This window comes from Mus caroli, unplaced genomic scaffold (genome assembly GCF_978045245.1).
Source record: "Mus caroli unplaced genomic scaffold, Mus_caroli_1 scaffold_13, whole genome shotgun sequence".
NCBI classification, from domain to species: domain Eukaryota; kingdom Metazoa; phylum Chordata; class Mammalia; order Rodentia; family Muridae; genus Mus; species Mus caroli.
Window position 1 is genome coordinate 46100296 of NW_028227268.1, and position 13397 is coordinate 46113692.

At 48.7% G+C, this 13397-nt stretch overlaps 1 protein-coding gene across 3 annotated transcripts in view; it reads left to right on the forward strand.

Moving 5' to 3' along the window:
- Abr (ABR activator of RhoGEF and GTPase) overlaps positions 1–13397 on the forward strand; it is a 196391-nt gene that overhangs the window by 45518 nt on the left and 137476 nt on the right. The window contains exon 1 of one of the 3 annotated variants that reach the window (XM_021175887.3): positions 5371–5760. The exons of the other annotated variants lie outside the window; for them this stretch is intronic. Coding sequence (XP_021031546.1) covers positions 5700–5760 — 61 coding nt within the window. The 5' untranslated portion in view covers positions 5371–5699. Of the gene's footprint in view, positions 1–5370; positions 5761–13397 lie in introns of those variants that run through there. 3 annotated transcript variants of the gene reach the window in all.

The window sequence follows — 13397 nt, forward strand, 5'->3', positions numbered from 1 at the left end:
GGATTTTCTTCTTTCCAGACCTCAGAACTGAAGATGAATTTTGAGAACAGTAAATGCTACTTTGCTCTACCTAGGAAAAGGGAATGAAATAGGGTTCGAAAGCAGGCTACTTGCCAGGCATGGTGACACACATACCTCTAATCCCAGCAGTTCTCTGTGAGTTCAAGACCAGCCAGGCCTACATAGTGAGTTCTAGACCAGCCAAGCCTACATAGTGAGAATGACTCTATGTCAAAAAACAAACAAAAAAATCCAACCACACACATACAAGTACACACCAGGAAACAGAAAAACAGGCTACCTCTCTCAGGGTCTCTGAGAAAGCCAAGTTTACAGTCTTTCAGGGCTAATAAGCTATCTGGAGGTCATCTACCTGATCTACCTTCTGCACCTGTGAAAACTAAAGTTGGAAAAGCCTGAGTCTGACCTTAGGCAGGTAGGCAGAGGGCTAGGGACCTGGCCTAACACAGTCATTGGATTGCTTTTTAAGCTTGTCTGAGGGGTCATCTGACCTGTTGTAGTAGATGTGGTTTTGTGTGGCAAACAGTTCTCTTTTTGTTTACGTATTGGTGGCCCCTGGGAGTTCTGGAATGGCACTATCTTGCCTTTTCGTGGAGCTCCAATTTCTCCTTTCCTGGGTTTAATGCTTCCTTTATTTATTTGTTCCTTCCTAGGCCAGTATAGCACTACCCACGTGGACTTGATTCATTTTCAAGTGTTACCATCTGCTGGCTGGCCAGTGGCTTAGCCTTTCTGTGCCTCCATTTCTTTACCTGTGAAATGGGGCTAACATAGCACCTGTCTTGCTTGCTTACTGTTAGGATCAGGCCAGATGAGCTTTGTAAAGCATATTGAGCCGCACCTGGCAGTTAGGCACCAGTCAGGGTTAACTATTTTTAATTTCTATGACTCTATGCACTTTAAAATATTTTTATTTTTATCTTATGAGTGTTTTGCCTGCATGTATATCTATGCATTGTGTATGTGTCTAGCAACTGCAGAGGCCAGAAGAGGGTGTCAGATTCCCTGGAAACTGAAGTTGCAAATGGTTTGAGTTTGGCATGTGGGTGCTAGAAATCAAACTTGGGTTTTCTGGAAAATCACTGTCTCTCCAACCCATCATCTGTATTTTATTAGTTTATTCTCATGTATTACATCCCAACTGCAGTTTTTTGGTGGTGGTGGGGGATTTGAACCCCTGCCTCAGCCTTCTTTCTGAGAGACTGGAATCACAGGTGTGCATACACACCTACACCTGGCTTAACATGCATTTTTGAATGACAGTCAGCTGAGCTTTTGGCATATACCTGGTTATGTGTGAGTTCACATCGCTGTAATAGCACTTTTGGAAGTTTACATACACTGATGCTTCCTGCTTGGCCCCAGCAATAGAGACACTTTCGTTTGTTTTGCTAGCAGTGACCACTGGGTGATCAGAGACTTTTGGGTCCTTCCTGTGGTGCACAGCAAAGCTGTGTTGCTAACATGAGAAAGGAGGGAGAACGGAGATATAGGTAACATCACTGATTTTGCATCCTGGCTAAGTAGTTGGTAGACTTGAGAGCTGGTTGTTAGAGAGGCAATGAGTAGTACAACCCTGAGAATGAATAAAGGGGGGGGCTGCTGGTCTTCAGAATGGGGTTTATCTCTCTTCCACTGAGCCTCTCAACTCAAGGCTGTGTAACTAAACCTTAAATCCTGTGATGGAGGAGGAGCAGGCAGGTAACCATGGAGATGGGGATGAGGGGGGCACAGGTTAGGGATATGGAGAATGTTGGCCCTTAGGACTGGACAGAGAATGGTTACTAGAGGCTTGGCAGAAGTGGTGCATCGAATGCTGATCAGTGTCTTGGAGTGCTCCACCCATCTGTACATCCAGATACTTAGCTGAATCGGTGTGTGTGTGGGGGGCGGGGGGAGATCCTGTCACAAGTATACCTCCCTGCTGCTCTGACAGTTTGGGGCTGATACCTGGAGTAGAGAGCACTTCAGGATAGCAAACCTTGGGCAAACTACAGAGAAGGATGCCTCTTTAACTCCTTAGTTCCCAGAGTGTATGTGTGAGTTAGGATCTTTTGCAACCTTTCTCTGCCCTCAGTGTCCCTTAATCTAACTGGGGGCTTTTGTTAGTCTCAATTCACCCAAGTGCTCCAAGACCCACCCACTTATCTCTGTAAACAGGCTTAGAATCAATCTGTGTGATGTGATTCTGAAGTAACTACCCTTTCCCAAGACAGCGGGTCAGAAGTGTTGTTGTGTGATAAAACTTTTCCTGTGAGACACAACACACATTATTCACCTGAGACGGGGAACTAAAGTATAAATAGATACCATCAAAATCCAACTTGGTGATCCAATAGGTTTTATTGGGGGGTAGTTACAGGAGTAGCAATGACTCAAAGACAGCTGCATCATCAAGGACCACCTCAGCAGGGGTGACAACTCACAGAGCTGGGAAACCTGGAGTATGCACAGCTTGCAGGGAGCTCAAAAGATGGGCGTGTCCTTTCCAAATGATTCTGGTCTAAATCTCTTCTTGCAGCTCAGTTGGCTTCAACTTCTAGCTGGACTGGTCTGAGTCTTCCTTCTGTCTGAGGGGAATTCTCAGATCTTGTTGCTTATTCTGGCAAGGAGGGGCCTAGTGAGTCTTGTTGGTTTCTGGAGCTTCCTGAAAGGGTTGTAAAGTTGTTTTCCTTCCTGCTTAAGGAGCTTCCCAGCAGGATGGAATGTTTAAGTCTTGGGGGAAACTGTTACACAAGAGGTGGGCAGGTGGTTATGGAACAAAACTGCAAGGGCTTCCTAGCAGATGGTCTTGCATTTTCGGATCAGAAAAGATTTCCGGGGACCTTTAGTGACTTGGATTATCAGTCAGCTGACAGTGAAGTGGCATGCATAGGATCCCAGCCCACACTATGTGGTTGGGTCACTGAGCTGTGCCTTAGTTTTTCCATCTGGAAAATTCACAAAACCGAGAAAAGAGCTGTGCTTGGTAACACAGGCCTTTAGCCTTAGCTTTCTAAATCTCAAGATTAGCCCTCCATGACACATCTCCTCTAGTAAGACCATACTCTCTAATCCTTCCCAAACAATTTCAAGGACCAAGTATTGGACTATATGAGCCTGTGGGGGCCATACTCATTCAAACCACCACATTGTCTCAAGAGGTAAAAAGAGAGCTGGAGATAGGCTTTGTGGTAGAGTGCACGAGTGCGGTCCTGGGTTCAATTCCTAGCACTGCATAAAGTGGGGCAAATGGAGGATAAGAAAGGAAGAAACCAGAAGTAACAGTGGTGCTCATCAAGAGATCATCCTAGTGAAACTAAAAAAAACCAAAAAACAAACTCTTAAGATCTAAGCCACACACATCTAGTATTCAGTGTCAGTTATTAGCACTATGGCCTGTAAGATTGTATCTATAGGCTACACTGTGTTGTGGAAAGAACAGTCCTGGGAAAGATCAGACACAATGTAGAATAAAGCAAACTATAACAACTACAGGGAGAGCAAGCAACTGCAACATTTCAGCTAGGGGGAAAAAAATACACGCTGAAAATAGCTTGCTCAAGCCTTTGTAGATAAAAATGTGAAATGTATGCAAATGTATGTGACTCACATAGAAACATATATCCATGGCCTCCTCAGAGTCAGCACCGGATGTGGAGATGTGGGGCTGTGGCCTGCAGGAAAATCCCTGTGGCACATCATGTGGTGTATTGTGGGAGGGGTCAATGCTGCAGCCTTCTAGGGTTTGTAGCTGATAGCTGTACCCAGGCATATTTTCCCTTTCTCTTGGGCTCTATGCCTTCAGAAAGTGCTATGCAACAGTAAGGCACGCCCTTGTCCTTTCTCTGTCTGCTTCCTCAGAGAGCTTGCTTGCTCCCTCTCCCACCCATAACTCTATTTCTGGATAGTCTCGCTGGAGATGCACAGCCCCCTCCCTTGCCATGCTCCAGGTGTTAGCTTGGCCCTCCCAATTTTATAAGCCAGTCAGGGGCGGTGGGGAGGGTAACCGCTGAGCAGGAAGGGCCAGCAAGTCACAGAACCAGAAGCTTGAGTTAGAGCTAAAGGGGTACAGGAGGACCTGTATCTGCTGCCCACCTGTGGGGGCTCCCCCACACAAGAGCATCTATCCTTGAACCTCCCAGAGGCTCTATCCTGTGTATCAATGGGCTCTAGCTTTTCTTGATCATCTATAGAGGCCAGTGTCCAGACAGCTGGGAAGTTTACAAGGCTGGGTACAAATTTCCTTATAGGTGAGGGTCTGCTTCTACCCCTCAAAACTGTCTGTGCTTGTTTGGGATAAGGAGAAGTCCCTGTGGGTACTAACAACAGTGCCCTTCTTACAGGGAATGGGGAGCTTAACTCTTTGTAAACCTCTGTATGGCTGGAGCCCCAAAAGGTGGGATGGGAAGTGTCCCATTATTAGAAATTCCACTATACTAGTATATGAGAGGTCTAACCCAGGTCTTCCTTGGTGGGCTTCATTGCCTCCTTCCCTGGGAATTCAGGAAACAGGCTGCAGCCTCTGCTGTCCTGGACCACCCTAGCCTGACTCCAGTTCTGTCTCCAAGTCACTTGGCCCAAGGAGGTTGGGAAAGTTGCCATGGGTCCCATGTCACTCCCAACCCCCAAACCTTCAGTGCTGTTGAGGTCACTGTTTGGAATTTTGTTTCTTAAGACTGGTCTCTGAGGCATCTGACCCCCATCTTCCTTCAACTCCTATGTGATTGTGCACAGAGGCTAGGGATTGTCAGACGGCTCCTGGAGGAATTGGGGAGAGTCCAGTTAGGGCTTCTGTACCCCAGTTTGACTCTTTGCCTTAAAGGGGCACATGTGAGAAATAGGTCCTTCCTCTAATGCCAGGGGATGACCCTGACCCAGTGGTCCCCCCTTACTTCAGCCGCCCACCCTTGGTGTGTAACTGATGCACGTAAGACCAAGGATAGATGGGGTGATTTAAGGTTTGGTAGGAAAACAATTCCTGGGTGGCCCAGCCTTCCAGCGGGGCGCAGGATGTTAACCCAGTCCACGCTGTGCTGCCCAAGCTTGTCTAGGGGTGGGGCCTGGCAACTGCACCAGTCCCGAAATCGTGCTTAGAGATCCTGGGGTGGCAGGTGATGTCACCCCTGCGGGTCCATAGGTTTCTTTAGTCTGCGGGTTGCCAGAATTTATGCTCAGCCCAACCAGGGGAGGAGGGGAGCCTCTGGCCCTGCGCCGCCTCCCGGAGACCCCGCGGGAGCTCTGTGCGCCGGCTGGAGGCCATCGGTGGGGCTGCGGGCTGCTCTCACACCCCACCGGCCCGCTGCGGCTGGGGGTGGGCGCGCTGAGCCTTGCGCGGATTGGCTGCCGCCTCCGCCCCCCGCCCCGGGCGCCGCGCAGCCCCGGGGAAGTTGCTAGTTGGCGCGCGGGCTGCGGGGCCGCGGCTCCCAGATCCGCAGCGGGTTCGCCGAGGCTGCCACATCCCTGCACTAAGCTCTCGGGGGCGCTCCCCTGTCCTCACCTTGGCAGCTGCGGCTTGCTCCTCCCTACTACCTGTTTCCCTGGCTCTCCCGCCTCCATCCTGAGCTCCGCAACTTCGACCTCCGAGTCTGGCCTCCCCTCCCGGCACCCCGCCTGCCGGCGCCCTTCCTCCTTTGTTGTGCGATGAGGGTCGGGTTTCCCATCTGACCAAGGAGTCTCTGCCGCGCGGAGCCGCCGGCATGGAGCCGCTTAGCCACCGGGGCCTGCCGCGCCTCTCTTGGATCGACACCCTCTACAGCAGTACGTGTGCCCATGGGTCCCTGGGTGGGGGACAGGGGGTGTAAGAGGGACACCCAGCACCCTCCGAGGAGCCCTGTTGCCCTCCGGGTCCCAGGTGCACCCAGGCACTGGCAAGTGTTAGCGGCCATGGTCCGCCAGGTGTGCAGCCAGCCAGTAGGAGGAGCGGTATGGAGTCCTCAGAGCAGATTTAAGGGGGGAGGGGGTTGGATAGACCAGGGCTGGGGGGATTGTGTCACCCCTCCCACCTGTTGTGTAACCCAGCACTCTAGCGCTCCGCGAGTGGGAAGCGTCCTTTTTAGAGCTCTACCTTGGCCTTTAGAATTGGCAGCTTTTCTCCTCACATTGAAGTGGGAAGGCCATTTTGGGAAAAGTCTTTGGCTCTGTCTAGTTTACTACCTCAGGGGCATTCCGGTGTGTGATTCGGGTTGATGATGGGATCAGGTTGGAAGAGAGACTGTAAGGTACGGATCTCTGTGGGGGCCATTTGGATGAAAGAGCCAACCTCCTAGCTCAGCAGTCTTTCTTGTCAGCCTAGTCACCACCCCCATTCTCATCACTACCACCACCCCCAAGAAAAGCAAATGAAGAGGGGAAAAAAAAAACCTCCGGTACTCCACCCCCTCGCTCCCAAATCAGCCATGATCATGTGATTGCTCTTGTACTGCCTGGGGGATGTGTAGTTGATCACTGGGACTGACTTACTCAGATGGGAACCATTCCCACCCCACCCCCCATGCCTTAGGTGGCACTGCCCATGTCGCCCTCCCCTCCCCCTCTTTAACTCATTGGCATTCTGTGGTGTTGGGAGATGGTCCTGGTGGCCTCCAAGAATGACAGTAGATGTGCTTTTACCTATGGAAATGCTGGGAACCCTCCCACTCTCTTTTAGTACACCCTAACCCTGAGGCAGGCGCATCTAGGTGGTGACTCTGAACATTAGATGCATGAAACAAGGACATTTTGAAGGGTCAACCTGGCTTGAGTTCCTTCTTAACAGTCACATTCCGGGGATGAGAGGAGACGATGTCTTGAGCCTCGAGGTCTTTCCTTGCAGTCTCTGCATTACCCAACATCCAGCCTCTGCCCTCTGTATCTTTTTGGGTCTTGCCTCTGCCCTCTGTATCTTTTTGGGTCCTGCCTCTGCCCTCTGCTCCCTTTGGGAGCTGCCTCTGCCCTCTGCTCCCTTTGGGGGCTGCCTCTGCCCTCTGCTCCCTTTGGGGGCTGCCTCTGCCCTCTGCTCCCTTTGGGCCTGCACTTCTCTATCCAGCCTCTTTTCCCAGTTTCCTCCCCTTCCTCCTCCCAGGAGCTCTCCTTGTGCTGGTTCGTTCTGCTTTGGGGTTTCAACATCAAAGAGGCAAATCTGGTCCCCCTGGGTGTCCATCTTGGCCAAACCCAGCCAGTCCATCTGCTCTTTTCCAGTAGAGGCCAGCGTCGTTGGGTGAAGGTCAGGGCTCACAGCTGTGATGTGTATGTGTGTGTACACGTGTGTCTGTGCAAATGGGGACACACATCTGTTAAGAGGCCTGCTGCAGATCAGCTCCTGACTCAAAGGACGGATTAGTGACCTCTGCTTAGCTGTGCTCTTGCAAATCAGTCATAACAATGCCTCATATTCATCTGCAGTTTGTGCTCTTGGATATTTCTGGCTCTCTGCAAAACCCACCCCTGCTTTCCTTATTTCCCAAAGCATAGAATCCTATGGAAAGCCATCTGTGGCTTTCTCTCTATTGCTAAAGACAATTCTCTAACTTCATCATCTGAGTCTCCTGCCCCAGCCTGGAGTTGAGAAGCAAAATTGCCTTGAGAATTCCTGACTAGAGGAAAGCCAGAGAAGGGAATTAGGCCATGAGCCTCTTAGGGGGGTGCACTATAAACTAGTCCTCACTTTGACAGCTTGGCATCTGAGCTGTCTAACCTATCCTAAGGCCCCAGGGCAGCTGGACGGTTAGGTGGTGAGCAGGGGCGCTAGCTTTGCATGGTGTACGGAGTCCCTGCCTTGCTCCTGGAATAGCTTATTTGGAAGTCTGTAGCAGAAGGCTTCCTGGGGAGGTTTTATGTGGTCATATTTGGGCTGTTAGCCATCAAGTTTTCTTTTTGACAAGAACCTAAGTTAAACAAATACCCAGGCTGTCATTTGCCTGGCAGTGTGGTTCTGTAGTTCCCAGGGGCAGTTCCTCTGCCTCTGTGGGAACCTTTTGCTTACCAAGCTCACAGGTCCCCACAAGTGCTAGATCCAGGAATTGTAAATGGGGTACGCAGGGCAGCCAATGTGACTCCTTAGAGATGTGAAGTGATTCGGTTATAGAGGCTCAGTGTGAGTGACATTTCTGCAAGAGTACTCATAGCCTTTCTAGGTTGTTGAGAGTGTGCCAGGTACTGTGTGAGGTACTGTCCTAGGTACTGTGCCAGGTACTATGCTAGGTAGTGTACCAGGTAATATACCAAGTACTATGCCAGGTACTCTACCTCTTATCTCCAAACCTCACAACTCTGACAGATCAGGAAGGGGAGGTTGAGTAAACTTCAATAATTTAGTCAAAAACACATAGCTGATAAAGGGGGCGGGGGCGGAGGGTGTGGGGAGGCAGGATTCAGATCATACTCTGGCCAATGAGGAGGACTTGAGTGTCTCCCAGTATGTCTGAGATTACTCAAGGCCCTGTCCTATCATGCAGTGGGCAGTACCTGCCTATTCAGAACTCTCCTCAGTTGTTGCCCTGAAATGATCCAGCAGGGTAAGTGGTTTTGATAACGTTGACACCATATCGTTGGTCTCTATAGGACCTTGGGCCTCGTTTTGTAGCCCATGCCAGATTCTCGGTGGCTCCCTCTAAGCCTAGTTGCTCTCTACTCCCATCAGACTAACCACCAACCCCTTCCTCTTGACTTCTTGTCATTGGAGTCCTTAGTTTCTTCTTTCTGGTGTCTGCATCTGTGCCAGAAGGTATGAGCTGATGGCAAATGTATTGATGGTTATCACATACTCCTTGCAAAGGTGGTAGCTGTAAATAAACCCTGCCGGTAGTGGAATCCTGAATGGCTGGGTCATGGAGATTCGTCAGGCACAAGGAGAAGTGGTTGATCGCAGCTGCCCTCATGATGTGAAACTGATTGGGGAAGGATTTTTAGCCCTGATGGCCTGAAGCGGCAGCTGAGGGTGCAGCCACCTCAGCTCCTGCCTCTTGGCCTCTCATTTTTCACGTGGATATAATAATGGATGTAAAGGTTCTTCCTCAACTCTTTGTCTTACTCTTCCCTGATGGCCAGTATGAGTCTCTCCATGGCTTGTTTTCTTTCTCATAATTCCTCCATGGCTTTTCATCAGTCACCCTTTCTGCTAAACACTTCTGCCCTCTCTGCTGTACCATGGAGGGAGTCTGGACTAAATTAAGTTCTGTGAAGTAACACAAAACACAAGAACACTCTGAAACTCTGCCTGTCCCTCCTAAGTAGAGGCAGCCCTCTGAGCAGGTCTGGGCTAAGACACATCTGTGCACCAGGTAGTCTCATCATTTAGCTCCTCTTAAGATGGGAAATCTTTAAGTATGTGTTCTAGGTTGATTTAAAATGGAGGCACAGGTTCAGGTCTCTTCCTTTGCCATTTGACCTCCTTTATCTCAAGCAGTACATTGCAGATCTCAAACATACCTACCTTCCTGAGCCATGCAAAACCCTATGCTTTCCTGGCTTCTATAGAAGGCAGAGAAGAGCATGACCATCTGTAGTTACAAGACCCCTATCTTATGGAATCAGTATCTGTTACTCCAGTAGCATTCAAAGACTATCTGTTGTGGTAGTCTTTGTAGACCCTTATAGACTCAGCCGGTATGCCAAGAGCTGTGAGGCTAGGAACCCATTTCCAGATCACCCTGAGCCTGTCTCAGTGTCTCATCCTACTCCCGTGTTTGCTGTGTATCCTGGGACCAAACCACTAGCACTGAGCGTAATGCGAGTAGCTCCCTCAGCCAGGCTCCATCAGACTGAGCCTTATGCCCCAGCCAATACCTGCAGATGGGTGTTCTCTTCTGCTGAATACTCATTCATTCTTCTCATCAGCACCAGTCCATAATTGTCATGGAACTTGGAGTCTCAGAGGTAGGACTGACAGAATAATCATGTCGTCTGTTCAATACAACTTTTTTTGTTACGACCATTGCTGCTGTTATTTGGAAAAAGGAAGGAATGATAGGAACAATTGAGGAGAATTGGCTAGAAGATACGTCTTGGGGTTGATTAGCTAGTGGGGGAGATGTTGAGAAAACCCATTCTGCCTTTGTCCTGGGGGCAGGGTGGGATGCTTAGGCTGTTCTCTGAGTATAGCTCTGGGCATGATTCTGTACCTTCCTCGTGCCCACTCTACTGTAAGTTAGTATCTCTCAGGGGTGTCATGTGGATCAGTTAGTTAATGTCTATTAACATCTTTGGGGATAAGGTACTCCACTGAACTGCCTGGCTGTCCGGCTCATCACAGTCTCATTAACTGTTCAAACAGGTTCTGTGAGAGCCTTACATCTGGGAAGCTCACTGATAGCAACAGAGTACTGTGCAGACATTCTGACCGCTATACCCACAGCTTTTTAGGGAGCACCTAGCTAGTAGCTTATGCATAAACTCTCAGTAGTTTTTGGTGATGTGAGTCTGAGAGGGAGAAAACATTTTTCCCCTGTTTTTTTTTTTTTTTTGGCTCCTTTAACTCCTGACTCCACCAGAAATCCCAGAAATACATTATCTGGCCCATTCATGAGTTTCCTGACATGTGTGTTTGGTAATTGTAGTAGTGTGTAGTGAATTTTGAGACCCCCCTGGGGAGTCCTCTGCTTTGCCAGGGCCTGTGATTGGAAGCCTTCTCAGCTATGTTTGTGTTGCAGCTGTTTGACTCAGCTTGAGTCTTTTGGGGGAAATCTGGAGCAAGGCTTCAAATGGCTCCAGAAAAACCGATTTCCTTCACCTCAGGTGAGGTTTTGGCTGTGGCGGGCTAGGATGGTATATGGGGACGTGACTCACTGTGTTCTTTCAGGGACCTAGCACTTTTCTCTGAGGGTTGCCTGGATCTGTGAGAGAGACATACATGTCTGTCTGTCTCTGGGGCTGTCAAAAGGAATACAAAGTCTCACCTGTCTAAGGCTGGCCTTGAACTCTTAATCCTCCTCCCCCAGCAGTTGGGATTACAGGCTTTATACAGTGCTGGAGATCTAAATTTGGGTTTCATGCATACTGTACAGGGACTCTGCTAAAGAGTTAGGTTTTTGCATTTGAGAAAAATCTGTCTTTCAATTTTTCAAAAGTTTGTTACTGAATATATGTGTGCATTGTGAGTGTATATGGGTTCGTGTGCAGTAGCTTGAGCCCTTATAGGTTGTTTTGCTGTGTGACTTAGCCTGCCTCAACCTTGTATTTCTTAGGGTAAGGTTTAGCTACTTGGAGACTTGAGAACCCATGGTTGGTAGCAGGAGTCTTATATTGGTTTTGAATCTTGGGCAAAACCTTTTTTAGATCCTGTAAGGAGGGAAGAAAGAAAGAAACCAGGGTACTGGGCTGACTATATAATGCCATTTGGAAGATGAATAGATGCTAGATCCTGTTCCTGTGATCTCCAAGGCATTTGGAGAGAGCCATTTGAGATGATACCTCTAATGGTCCTATGCCTTTTTGTGGATGGGGCAACCAGTTGTCTGGTCCCTAGATTCAGATCTGCTTTCGTCTTGCTCAGTTTCCTACCGCTGTGCTTAACTGCTATGTTCTCTGATTACTCCTCCACCACACACCAGAACAAGAGATGAATCTGGCTTTATGGGCTGTTTAGAAAACGTCAACGTTAACTGGCCTTTGGAGATGAGGCTAGCTCTGGTGAGCTCTGTAGTGACCAGGTTGGTCAAGTCCAATCCCTTCTTCCTTGTCTCTGCCCTCAAATGCCTTATATCCCTTTAGACCACATGACTAGTTGTTTTGCCTAATGTGAGCAAGGTCTGCAGAAGGGGTTGGGTACCTAGGGGAGCCTAGGGTTGATGAGGGACCTGTGGGCTTGCTTGGGGCTTCTGGGGAAGAATGTGGCTGTAATTATCTTCATGGGATTGAAAGGCTGATCCTGTTAGTGTGCTGGGCTAACCTCTTCCTCTTGGGCATTGCCTCCCAGGCAGCAGTAAGAGTTTAATGGATCAAGATTACACAGCATAAAGATGCTGTGTAATTAAGCTTAGTTGCCTCCCAGACTGGGGGATATCAGCACACAGCACCAATTGATTTCTTCCTTTGTGGTTACCTTGGATCTTGTTGGCCATCCTGAGCATTTTTCTTGTTTGTCTCTGTGTCTCTGTCTCGTTGGTTTCTCTCCCTTGGGGCATAATTTTAAGAAAAAAAAAAGGCTCCTTTATGAAGTTTTGATGTTAGGGTGGCAGTGTGTTCTGTGATGGCACCTAGTGCCTCTTTAGGAAGGAAAGGAGTTCTGAAGAGAAATTTCATCCTTAGGTCCCCAAATTACATCTTCCAATAAAAATAATCTGTGAATCTCACTGGACTCAGGAAAATTAGCTTTTTTTCATTTGTGAAAAATTTGTCTTTCAATTTTTTTAAAAATATTTGTTTGTTACTGAATATATGTGTGCATTGTGAGTGTATATGGGTTCGTGTGCCGTGCTGGTATATGGAGGTTAAAGGTCAACTTTGTGGAGCCAGTTTTCTCTTCCCACATTTCGTATGGATTCTGGGGGTTTGACTCTGTCTGGCAAGCTTGCCCAGCAAGGGCTTTTACCTAATGTACCATCTTGTTAGCCTTCTGTTTTCTTTAGCAGAATTGGAAGTGGGGGCTGGTGATGTAGCTCAGTGGGTAAAGTGCTTGCCTACGATTTACAAAGGCCCAGGATAAAGCCAAAGCACCCCACAAAACTTGAGTGTGGTGACACCCTGGAGGACTGAAAGTTCAAGGTTAGCTGTATAGGAGGAAGCTTGGGCTACATGAAACCTTACCTCAGAGATGGATGCCTGTAAACCCAGCAGCTGAAGATTGAGGCATGGTTTTGAGGCAAGCCTGGGCTACATAGTGAGCTCCAGGATAGCCTGGACTGGTGAGTGAAATCCAAAGAAAAAAAGTAACGAAAATGTACAATTTAATTAGCCTTATCATGTGCCAGATATCCTGGACATTTTCTGTGGATTATCTATAAAACCCCTAGACACATACTTGCTTATCATTTCCTGATAGAGGTGAGAACATGCACGGAGGATCCGAGAGATTCAGCTTGCATTTGACCAGATCTCAGTGCTCTGACTCCAGCGACCACTTAGCTTCCTACAGAATATCAATACCACAATGCTGTCCAGTACCTGCTGTGTGCCAGCCCTGGCCAAGGAGTGTCACACATCACCACTGCTCTTCTAAGCGTCCACTCGTGTGCAGGCGGAGATCCTCTGTGTGATAAGGAGAAAATTGGAGGTTAGGGATTCACTTGAGGAGGCACTGGGTGTGGAACATCAGGTTAGCCTGACCGTAACAAAATGCTCAGCTTTCCACACTCGTCCCTTTCACAGTGGGTCAGTGAGGGCCCAGGAGCTGAACTCTATAGATCTGGTTATCTCTGACCATTGTGACAACTGTGAAGATTTTTTTCGGGGTGTCTGTGGGGGCGGTGCTGAGGGTTCAA